We start from the raw sequence: 12,132 nt of genomic DNA, 5'->3' as shown, positions 1-12,132 counted from the left end.
TGTAGAGATGAGGTCTCGCTGCCCAGGCGGGTCTCGAACCCGCGGGCTCAGGCAATCCACTCACCTCAGCCTCCCAAAGCGTGGGATTACAGGCTGAGCCACTGAGCCCGGCCTTTGTCCACTTTTTAATGGAGTTAAATTTGTTTTGAAGGAGGAAAGAGGGGAAGGGCAGTGGACACTGATGGTGGGATGTGACCTTTCATTTGAGTTCCTTGTAGATCCTGAATGTTAGGCATTTGTCAGATGCATTGCTTGCAAATATTTTTTCCTATTCTGTGGGTTGTCTCTTTACTCTCTTCATGGTTTCTTTGCAGCAAAATAGCTTTTTAGCTTGGTAAAGTTCAACTTGTCAATTCTCAGTTTTGTTGCATTTGCTTTTGAGAATTTGACCATGAATTCATTGCCTATTCCGATGTCCAGGAGTGTGTTCCTTAAGTTTTCTTCTAAGATTCTTATAGCTTAAGGTTTCACATTTAAGTCCTTGATCCATGTTGAGTTAATTTTTATACCTGGTGATAGGTAGTGGTCCAGTTTAATTTTTCTGCACGTGGTTAGCCGGTTTTCTGAACATTATTTGCTAAATATGTTTTCTTTTCCCCAGTGTTTGTTTTTGTTGGCTTTGTCGGAAATGAGTTGATTGAAGGTCCATAGTTTTGTTTCCAGATTCCCTGTCCTGGTCTATTGTTCTATGTGTCTATTTTTGTACCAGTACCATGCTGTTTTGGCTAATGTAGCCTTGTAGCAAATTTGGAAGTCTGGAAGAATAATGTTTCCAGGTTTGTTCCTTTTGCTGAGGGTTGTTTTAGCTATTTAGGCTCTTTTTGCTTCCATATGAATTTCTGTATTGTCTTTTTTAGGTCTGTGAAAAATAATACTGGTAATTTGATAGGGATTGTGTTGAATCTGTAGATTGCCTTGGATAGCATGGATTTCTTGACGATATTGATGCTTCTTTTTTTTTTTTGAGTTGGAGTCTCTCTCTGTTACCCAGACTGGAGTGCAGTGGCCGCTCCCAGCCACCGCAGCCTCGACCTGCTGGGCTCCGGGGATCCTTCCCCCTCAGCCTTCCAAGTAGCCAGAACTACAGGTGTGCACCACCACACTCGGTCAATTTTTGATTTATTGTAGAGACAAGGTCTCGCCAAGTTGCCCGGGTAGGTCTCGAACCCACGGGCTCAGGCAGTCCTCTCGCCTCAGCCTCCCAAAGTGCTGGGATGACAGGCTGAGCCACTGAGCCCGGCTGATGCTTGTTTTTTTTAAAAAAATTATTATTTACTTATTTTTTTAATTATAAAGATGTGGGGTGCAATTCAGGGTTAGGTATACAAACGTTGTTTATGCAGGTACTCTTGTTGATGAGGTATGCCCCTCCCTTCCCTAGCAGTTTCCCTCAACTGCCAATCCCACCTCCCCTCCCCTGACAGTTGCTTCTAATCCATGAGCATGAGATGTTCCTCCATCTGTTTGTGTTGTTCTTGATTTCTTTGAGCAGTGTTTGGTAGTTCTCATTGCAAATTCTTTCACCTCTTTAGTAAATGGATGCCAAGGTATTTGCATATGTGTGGTTATTGTGAATGGGATTGTGTGTTGTTTTTTTTAAAATTTGTTTCTCAGCCTGATTGTTATTGGTGTGTTGAAATGCAACTATTTTTTGAATATTAATTTGGTATCTTGAGAGACTTTACTGAAGTTGTTTATCAGTGCAAGGAGGTTTTTGACAGACTATCTAGGGTTTTCTAGGTATAAAATCATATAATCTGCAAAGGGGAATAATTTAGCTTCCTCTTCTCCTGTTTGAATATCCTTGCCAGATTGCTCTGGCTAGGTCTTCTAGTCCTATGTTGAATAGGAGGGGTGAGAATGGGCATCCTTGACTGTTCCAGTTCTTAGGAGGTATGCTTCCAACTTCTGCCTGTTAAACATGATGTTGGCTGCAGGTTTTTCATAGATAACTCTTATTTCTTTGCCTAGGTGCTTGAGAGTTTTTAAATCAAGAATGGATGTTGGATTTTATTGAATGTTTTTTCTGCATCTAATGCAATAATCATGTGGTTCTTGGTTTCACACCTTTTTATGTGATGGATTATGTTTATTGATTTGCATATGTGAACCAGCCTTGCATTTTGGGAAGGAAACTCACCTTCCCAGGGTTTAGCAGCCATGGGACCACCACGGGGAACCCAGGGGCTTGGGATCTTCAGGCTTCGTGTGGCATCTGTTAGTGCCTCTGTCTCTATTTAGGGCAGCTCTCTGTGCCCAGCTGGTGTGGGTGGGGTGTGAGAGATATTCCTGGGCTGTTCCTCTTTGGCTGAGACTCCAGAGACTCCAGTGAGGTGTGTAGAGAAGAACAGCTGTCATTTTCACTCATGCCTCCAGTCTTTAGTGGTACTCTTCCACTTTTATGTCGGGTTGCCTCTAGGGGTGTCAGGGCTTAGAACCTGAGTTACATTTTATTATTCTTATTTGGTAGGAACTGAAACTCAGACAAGTCACATTCAGATTCAGGACTATCAGACTTCATATTAGACTGCACACCACCTTCAAGAGGAGCCAGGCCTGTTCTATCACTGAATGCTCAAGGATGTTTCTCATGTGGAAATTTGTGCATTAAATGGGGTACAAATTAGTTAGTTGTGGTAAGGTATACAAACCTGAGGTGTGTAGAAAGTAGATAACATACAGATTTTCCCAAAATGCTTTAACTCTCGGCCTCTGAAAAAAATCTGAAGGTATAGTTTGGAGCATTTAATGCTCCATAGATTTTTGAGAAAATAAACTCTAAGCAAAACAAGCCTCTTGAGTCAGTTCTGTAAGAAAATGAAATTGTCTTGAACTTCATGTTATACTGTAAAGAATAATTTAGTCTTAAAGGCAACCTTTTGGATTTACCGTGAAAATTACTATTCTCCCCATTGGAAGATGAGATGTATTACGTGTTTAAAAATCTCTCAATATTGGAGTAAATACAGACAAATTCAAATTGGACTAAAGAAAGACAAAGTGATAAATTAGTGGTGAATTGGCAAACAAAAAATTCAACAAAACTAATTGTGTTTTAGCCATTGCAATTAGACATATTTAAAAATTGAAGACCATTTTGTATTTTCAAAAGTCATTATAACTACAATGATTGATTTCTCGAAATAACTCCAAGGAGAAAAGATTTCATGCTTTGTCTTAAACAAGTCAAAAGAAAAAAAAAGTACTTAAAAATGCTTGAAACCATGCAGCTCTGTATAGGATTAAAATGAATTGTCAGCCATAAAATAAATCTATTGATCTATCTCTGCTATCTTCTTTACCCTTCTTATTTTATTTTTTTAAACAAAGCACTATAATAAAAGCTCAATAAAGCCAGAGATATTTGTCCACTTTTCTTATTACCCCTAATGCCTAGAACAGTCTTTTTCTGTATTAGACATTCAGTGAATATGGAAAGAATACATGAATGAAGAAGCAAAATCGATAATCCAGAAATGATCACCAAACATATCCACCTCATGAATTTAACTTAAAAATGGAGGGAAATGCTATTGTTTCTTATCTTTTAGATACACAAAGATGAAGACAGCAACCAACATTTATATATTTAACCTGGCTTTGGCAGATGCTTTAGTTACTACAACCATGCCCTTCCAGAGCACGGTCTATCTGATGAATTCCTGGCCTTTTGGAGATGTGCTGTGCAAGATAGTCATTTCTATTGATTACTACAACATGTTTACCAGCATCTTCACCTTGACCATGATGAGTGTGGACCGCTACATCGCTGTGTGTCACCCCGTGAAGGCTTTGGACTTCCGCACGCCCTTGAAGGCAAAGGTTATCAATATCTGTATTTGGCTCCTGTCATCATCTGTTGGCATATCTGCAATAGTGCTTGGAGGCACTAAAGTCAGGGAAGGTAAGAGCAGTCATTTTTATCCCATTTATAGAAGTGTAACTTCTCACTGTACAAACTTTTAATTTGGAAGTGAGTAGGTCACACATCTAGTGGAAAAATCCCAAAGACAGTGGAAATATTGTGCCTAAGTCCATGGAAGATGAGAAGTAAAATGATTTGTGTTCCTTTCCATTTTTAAAAAAACACAGAATGGGGCACTGGCATTACTAGAGCGCACATGCTCAAACTCTCTCCTATTCTGGAAGTGCATAACGGATTCTAGAGGGGTGAGGATGAAGTAAGAAACACAAGGATTTGGATTTCGAAAATACAATCTGGCAATTCTAAGACATAAGTTCTCACTCCTTTTCTGTCTCGCTAACAAAGGACCCAAATCATTAGAGACATACGTTGGCTTTTTCCTCTTCTCTCCTTAAAGGATAATTTCCACATCACTATCTTAACAGCTTCATTTGGCTATAGGTCACTCAAAATCAGGCTCATAGAAAATTACAGATGAGCAAAACCATTAGATTTTGGACCTGTACATTTTTACCCCATGCAAACAGGATAATCGGTGTTTCCCCTGAATTTCTAGGACAGTGGTTCTCTGGACTGTACACTGGAATCACTTTGGTACTTTAGAAAGTCCTTCTGTCTGGACCCTACCCCTGAAGGGTCTGGTTTAATTGCCCTGGGGTACAGTCTTGTGTCAAGATTATTAAGATCTCCCTAGACGACTCTGACCTGCAGCCAGGATGTGAGGTACTATTCCAGGAGTTTTTCTTTACTAGTAGAATATAAGGCTGTGGGAAATATTTTAGTTCTTAAGAGAAATTTACTGGAGAGGAAGCATCAGATCAATCACCTTTGATCTTACAAATGCTATTTAATGCTCCAGAAGGTGTCTAAAATCTCCAGTCTATTAAGGCGGTTAGTGATACCTGTGCATACAGATAATTGAATGTATAGTGAAGACTTTTCTGGCCACACTGAAAAGACATACACTAAACTCATAGCTGATCTTGCACGGTACAAGGTGTTTTGTTTTGTTTGTTTTTAGATTTAAATTTTTTTAGGTTTTAGCTTACAGTTTTAGATTCATAGCAAAATTGAGCAGAAAATACAGGAGAGTTTCCATTTACCCCCTTCCCTGACACATGCTGATCTTTTTCCATTATCAAAGTCCCCCACACAGTGGTCCATTTGTTACAACCGGTGATTCCACATTGGCACAATATTGTCACCCAGAGTCCATAGTTTGCATTAGGGTTCGCTCTTTGGGTTGTAAATTCTTTGGGTTTGGAGTGACATGTATTTGTAGTGACATGTATTTACTGGTTTTTAAAAATGAAGCATATTTTTCTTTCCTCTGAAACCATAGTATGAATTTCTACTATAGCCACAGCAGATGTCAAGCTATAATATTTTGTAAACTTTTAAAGCAATACCCAGCTTTCTCTCTCAGATAAACATTTAAAAAACACGATGGCTTACACACAGGATTTTGTTTATTCATGTCTACAACAAATAGAAATAAGGTGCAAGAAACTCTTCTGAAGTTTAGGTGTTTGTGTGTGACAACTCGATTTCAAGAGGATATACTACGTGCACACTACAAGGTGAGAAGAATGAGCTAAAAAATAAAACAGGAAAGATGATTTTTCAGGACAAATAAAGAGCTGATTTTTATATTTCGTGTTATACTTGTAGACTTAACCACGACATTCCTTCTAATCATTGTCAGAAAATGACATCCTAGAAGAAGTGGATTTCCATTAGGCTTTTGAATGAGGAAATGAAGATGGATGTGGTTTTTCCAGGAAGAATCTGCTGCAGATGTGTGCAAATGCAGTAGAAAAGATCCAACAATGTCAGCAGAAGGTTAATTTGTGCAGTCAAAGAGGAGAAAATGAGAGAAGATGACAGTAGTTTCATGGGAGAACTCTGTTCTTCCCTTGTGTTGTTCTTTATTTGCAAAAGCCGATTTTGTTTATGAAAGGTTGTGTTGTTGTCTAGTACTTTTGGAGTGTTGGACCACACCGCATGTTAAGCTTGGATTATCAAGAGGAGTATCTTAGTCTTTACACACTGAATGACATTGCTGGTTCATTGTCTCTTGTTTGTGGAGAATGCTCACTGAAAGGAACTGGGCATCATTGCATTCAAACACATCCACCTGGACTAACCCCATTTCAGCTAATGCTTCTGAGTATACAGTATTTCTTTCTGGTTCAGAGCACAGATTCTGGGAGTGAACTGCTTAAGATTGGATACTAATTTCACCACTGACAGGCAGTGTCAGTGCCTAATTTCCTCTTCTGCCAAATAGGGGTAAGCATAGTATCTACCTCCTTGAGGTAGATCTAATGAGTTGGTGCTTGGAAGGCTGGTAAAACAGTGCCTGGTGTGTTGCAAACACTTCATAAATGCCTGCCAGTGGTTTTAACAGCTCCTTCCTTGATACTCGTGTTATATCAACATCTACTGGTCGATATTGAGGGCTAATATATGAAGCAATATTTTCATTTTATGGACAAAAAATGCTGAAGCTAGTATTTTTACATACTATAGTATATGTGTGTGCATTATTTATTTTGAGAATTCTTAGTCTGCCTCTGATTATTTTGATAGTAGCTAAGAATTACAATAGCCACAAGCAGAAACAGTTACTCTTAACAAAATGAATACCCACAAGAAAAGCCTTAGTTTATGTATTAGAACTAACTTTAAATTACAACAGCCCTTAGATGTCGGAACATGTGGCAGTGGAAGTTGTGGTCTTCTGATATTAATATCAAAGGAAAAGAAAGACTACTTTTTGAACTGAGGCAATTGTATGGATAATTCAACCAGAAGTGACCCCTTTTATTCCCAAAACAGAACATATAATAAAAATAGCACCCTTGGACTGGAATTTCTTGATGACTGCCTCAGCGCACTCCTTTCTGCAGTATAAATTCAGCATCGTTGACATTTCTGGAGGATGTTTGTTTCCCCAAGTCTTGTAAAAGCAGTTCTTGTTGATTATTCTATCCATTTATCAAGATTTTATTGAGCTCCTACTACATGCAAGACAATTTATTCAAGAGGAAGCTGATCTTCAGAGTTCAAAGGTATATCAAGATTAAACATCAGTCCTAGTGTTGCCTTTGCTTAGCTTAGCAGGTGACTCCTTCATCATACTTATTGTAATTAGTACATATTTTCAAGGGCTCAATATCCATGTGGCGTTCTTTTATTTAACAATTTATTCTCTTTATGCACCCCGTATTCCAGGTACCACCTAGGTGCCAGGGCTTAATGTTGAATAAGGCATGCTGGGTCCCTCTCCTAAGACAGTTCATATTTTGGATGGAGACAAAAGCATTAGGAAGGTAACACATAATTACATATCAGAAGAGCTTCTGTCTAGGAAATAAATGGGTGAGTATGCCATGTAGAAAGTATATAAGTTGCAAGGTAGAGGGCTATTTAAGAAAGAGACTTCCATCTAAATGTCTCTGAAGTGGCATTTAAGCTAGGCTAACCACAAGAAAGAGCTAATGCTGAAACACAAAAGTGGAGCAGGAAACGAAACAAAACAAAATCATGTTCCCTATATCCAAGGGAGCTATGTTCTACCAGAATAAAAACAACAGACAGATAAAAAGCCAGAATACAATACTTCTATTAAACTAGATTTTTTTATAATGTGCAACTCATCAAAAGTTGCTTAATCAATACTTTATTTTCTGTGATAATTGTGATTTTTAAGTTATTTACCATAAACACCAAAGCAAATGTTAAAATATATGCTTGTAAGCTTGTCATAGTAATAATACTTTGTTACAATGACTTTTTAGAGAACAGAAATGACACTAACTCTGGAAGCTTTCACTTACCATTCCAAGGTTCAATCTGGTATTTAATTAATAAAATTAAGGTTTCTAAGATAGTCATCTTTGCTAATTGTTCAAAATGATTATATCCTTTATATTTCAAAGTACGTATAATTGAAATTTGAATAAGATTCATTTTGTTTTACTAAGGGATATTTGATGAAGAGCACATTTTAATGTTTTAGAAAACATTATTAGCAGAACTGTTTCACGGTTTAAAAATATCCTCGTGCTATTTTCGAAGCAGATTTTTCTAATGTCAGACGAAAATATTTTCATTACAATAATTACACCCATGGTGTTACTCATGACTACTTTATCTGTGAAGAAGAAATAGAGCAAAGAGAGTTCTGCTCTGTGCTGGCTGACTGCTCAGAAACAGGAGGAGAAAGTGTAGGCTGGTTGACGCTTTGGGAAGGGAAAGCCTGGAGCCCCACCCCCCACCACCCTGTCCCCCGGGTCCTCCCCCCATGTGAAAGTAGTTTAAAAGGGGTTGATCCTGGGTCCCTGCTCTTTCTAGTATTTCGATAACTCCAAAGAGAACACCACCAAGCAAAGACAATCAGGGCAAATAATGAAGTTTTCCACGTTGTCATAGAAAAATATTTACTTTTTCTGAATTACATAATAATGTTGGTAAAAATGGGGGGGAATGCCTGATTTACTTAGGATTCTCCTGGAAATGATGAGTCTCATCCTCCTCTTCCAAAAGTTTCACTCATGTTGCAGCAATGCCTTTAATCACAACGAACACCACTGGTTCCATTAAATCAAAATACCTGGGTCATAGTCGGCAAATTTCGTATCAGTTTTTATTGAGCCATTTAATGATTGCTTGTGAACGAGTTAGTGCTTTTCAGGCAAGTCGGCTTTTGTTAAATTCATGGTTAAATCTGAAATATTTAGCCATTTATTACAAATTAAATGTTAGCTTTTATTGTTAGAACCTTAGGTCTGGGAGAGCTGTTAACAAATGGAAATACCAATAATTACCCACACTGTACATGAACAGTTTAGCTCTTCCGGAAGCCATCAATGCCAAACCATCAGTGATACTGCTAATCTTATTCATTCGCTAATCTTATTAGTTCTACTGTCTCATGTGTGCTACCAATCAACAGTGCCTTTCTAGTGTCATCGTTCTGCACACAAAGACAGGATGGTCAAGAAAATATGGCATTCATTTGTAATTTGGCAATCCACTTCAGCTGATATCATCTCACCATAACTAGACCCTTGCAGAGGTATTAAAATGTGTGTTAAAAAGAAAAACACGTGTGCAGCCATGGCTGTAGCAATGACAGCTTTTCCTTTTGTGGTTTTGTTTGCTGCCTCTAGACGGGGACGTTATCGAGTGCTCCTTGCAATTCCCGGATGATGACTACTCCTGGTGGGACCTTTTCATGAAGATCTGTGTCTTCGTCTTTGCCTTCGTGATCCCCGTCCTCATCATTGTCGTCTGCTACACCCTGATGATCCTGCGTCTCAAGAGCGTCCGGCTGCTCTCTGGCTCCCGGGAGAAGGATCGCAACCTCCGCCGGATCACCCGGCTTGTCCTGGTGGTGGTGGCGGTCTTCATTGTCTGCTGGACCCCCATTCACATTTTCATCCTCGTGGAGGCTCTGGGGAGCACCTCCCACAGCACCGCTGCCCTCTCCAGCTACTACTTCTGCATCGCCTTGGGTTACACCAACAGCAGCCTGAACCCCATCCTCTATGCCTTCCTGGATGAAAACTTCAAGCGGTGTTTTAGGGACTTCTGCTTTCCAATTAAGATGAGGATGGAACGACAGAGCACTAGCAGAGTCAGAAATACAGTTCAGGATCCTGCATACATGAGAGATGTCGATGGCATGAACAAACCTGTATGACTAGTCGTGGAGATGTCTTCTTGCAGTTCTGCGGGAAGAGAAGAGTTCAATGATCTAGGTGTGACTCAGATAACCACCGGAGTCTGAGAGGACAAGACAGAATTGTTAACACCCTTTTAGAGGTCTGGTGGTCTGGAGTCATAAGATACAGACTGCATTCGTGATCCAGGCCAGTAAAAAGGTCAAGGCTGTGGTGATGGAGGACAAAAGGTTCAAGCAACAAATGCTACTCTTCTCTAGGACACAGAAGCAAGGCTGACTCCCAGCTCCTCTGATAAACAAGGCGACAGGTCTTTTTCTTCTGGTGACCTAGATTTAGTATGACGCCCATCTGCTTTGGCCTTCCTATGCAACGTGGTTTCAAAACCTCTATTTACGAGAAAAGAAAAAAGACCAAAAAAAATATTGGTTTCAGAGCTCTGTGAGCATCCAATCCAGATGTTTAACAATGACAGCAACAACCTCAAAAGAATAAGAACTGTTTCCAGGGTTCATGCCCAGCTCACCTTGTGCTGGGTGGACACACAATTCATGTATGGTGTGGGTATGGCTTGGATCCATACCTGAGATGTCTGATGTTCATTTATAGTAGAACATTATCTTGATATTTATGAAATTATTTAAACATAGAAATGGTGATTTCTAACTTAGTTGAACTTCTTGAAAACTATGGTTATTTGGGTTTTTTTCTTAGCATGCTATTCAGGTAAACAATAAAGCATGTCCTGATGTCAAGAAGAAAAGTGGTTTGAATACCACCAAAAGTATATGTAGTTTCATCTGTAAATAACAGTACATGTGAAAATAAGGAATGGGTTTGTCTTCCAGAAGGAGATTTCTGAGGACTCCCTAATGATAGCCCCTGAGTTATTAAGAGTTGATGCTGAGATGTCTTGCTGGGAATTAGTCTCTCTCAGACTCCCCCAAACACCATTTAGTCCTTTAACAGTGCTCATAACTCATGTGTTAATGAATCACAAAACCTGTAATTCACTCCCAGGATGTAGCCTCTGCAGAATCTAGCTTATTTGTAGCATCTCTTTATGCATATGTAGCTATTACTAGATTCTTTGTCCAAGGAGAAGAAGGTATTTTGCTTATTTTACTCTCATCATGTTTGTCTCTATTTTGGATTATTATTCTAGCTTATTATGACACAGATGACTTACGGCATGAGGGAAGGGATTTTTTTTGTAATGAAAATGAATGCTCTTTTGAATATTTCTTAAATTTCAAAATACTATTTTGTGACTTTCAGCAAGAAGTAGAAGTATTCCTAAATGTGTGCTAAATGAGGACGTTATGTCCTTTGTGGTGCCTGGTGCCTGGACATACCTTGTATAGCGTTCTGTGAAGGGCATACCTGCTGAGGATAATGCCATGAACAGCATATTTAGGGTAATTTTGCTAAAACTTCCAGGTGATATAAAGTTTCTCTTTTCCCACACGGAAACTTGTAGTTTCAGAGGTAATGTCTTGTTCTGTAATTTGCCTGGGAAGAAAATGGGATAATTTAGAAATAACACTCATCTCTAGACTATATCTTATTATGGTAACACCCACTAGAATTTAATAGAAAAATCAAATGTATAGACCCATATAACTACACACATCACTACATCTGTATGTTCTGTTCACCATGCACTTTCTAGTGTATATACTTTCTTCCTTTGGAAAGTTTAGATTTTGGCTTCAGAATTATACTCTCATCATGTTTGTCTCTATTCTAGATTGTTATTATTATAAATTATTATGATACAGATGATTTATGACATAATGGAAAGATTTCTTTTTCTAATGAAAATAAAGTACTCTTTTGGGTATTTCTTAAATTTCATCGAAACTTTTAGGTGTCTCATAGTCTCACAACTAAATGTATATAGGAATGGTTTAAATGTTGGTGTATACTGACCTCATGGCTAAACATCTTGGCTAGGGGCAGAAAGGATATTCATATAAAGAGTAGTTCCAGAAACAAACATTATATAGGAAATATAAAAACTTCTTTATGAAGCAGCAAAACCCAGGAGATTTTCTTGGTCAGTTCTTAACCAGTGCAAAATATAACAGAGTCATGTTCTCTCATTTAAAATGAGCACTCCACAGGCTCTCTCATTGCATTAATTGCCATTATTGGAGCCTGAACTTTCGTCTGACTTTCTTTCATATGTAAGCTTGCAGCCAAAGGAGAGAGAGAAGGAGCTGTATGTGCCCAAGAGGGTATTCCAGACTTCTCTATTTTTGTTGACAGAGACTTCCCCAAACTGACAAAGGAGAGAAGATGGGAATGTCTTTTTAGGGCATTGCTTTAAAGGAATTAGAAAGTGAATAACATGGCAGTAGAAACACCACTTATGCAAATGTATTTCTGTTTCAAAGTGTGTCCTGCTGTGATACAGTGATCATATTGCCAGTCTTTCATCATTCCAGACAATGCATTTGTCCAAGCCCCGCTGCCAATCAGATGTCTCCCATCTCTTGAAGTTACTGTTCTCAG

The 12,132-nt window shown here is 38.7% G+C and overlaps 1 protein-coding gene across 2 annotated transcripts in view; it reads left to right on the top strand.

Moving 5' to 3' along the window:
- Positions 1–11,286, top strand: part of OPRK1 (opioid receptor kappa 1) — a 44,909-nt gene extending 33,623 nt beyond the window's left edge. Inside the window, exons 3-4 of one of the 2 annotated variants that reach the window (XM_008052653.1) lie at positions 3,524–3,904; positions 9,103–11,286. In XM_008052653.1, coding sequence (XP_008050844.1) covers positions 3,524–3,904; positions 9,103–9,635 — 914 coding nt within the window. In that variant the 3' untranslated portion in view covers positions 9,636–11,286. Of the gene's footprint in view, positions 1–3,523; positions 3,914–9,102 lie in introns of those variants that run through there. The other variant, XM_021709796.1, reaches the window with a different exon arrangement.
- Positions 11,287–12,132: the final 846 nt, after the last annotated feature.

Source organism: Carlito syrichta, unplaced genomic scaffold, assembly GCF_000164805.1.
Source record: "Carlito syrichta isolate Samal-C Ts95f unplaced genomic scaffold, Tarsius_syrichta-2.0.1 Scaffold286988, whole genome shotgun sequence".
Taxonomy (NCBI): domain Eukaryota; kingdom Metazoa; phylum Chordata; class Mammalia; order Primates; family Tarsiidae; genus Carlito; species Carlito syrichta.
Note: the sequence above shows the minus strand (reverse complement) of the source record. Positions and strands in the feature narration are given on the sequence as shown.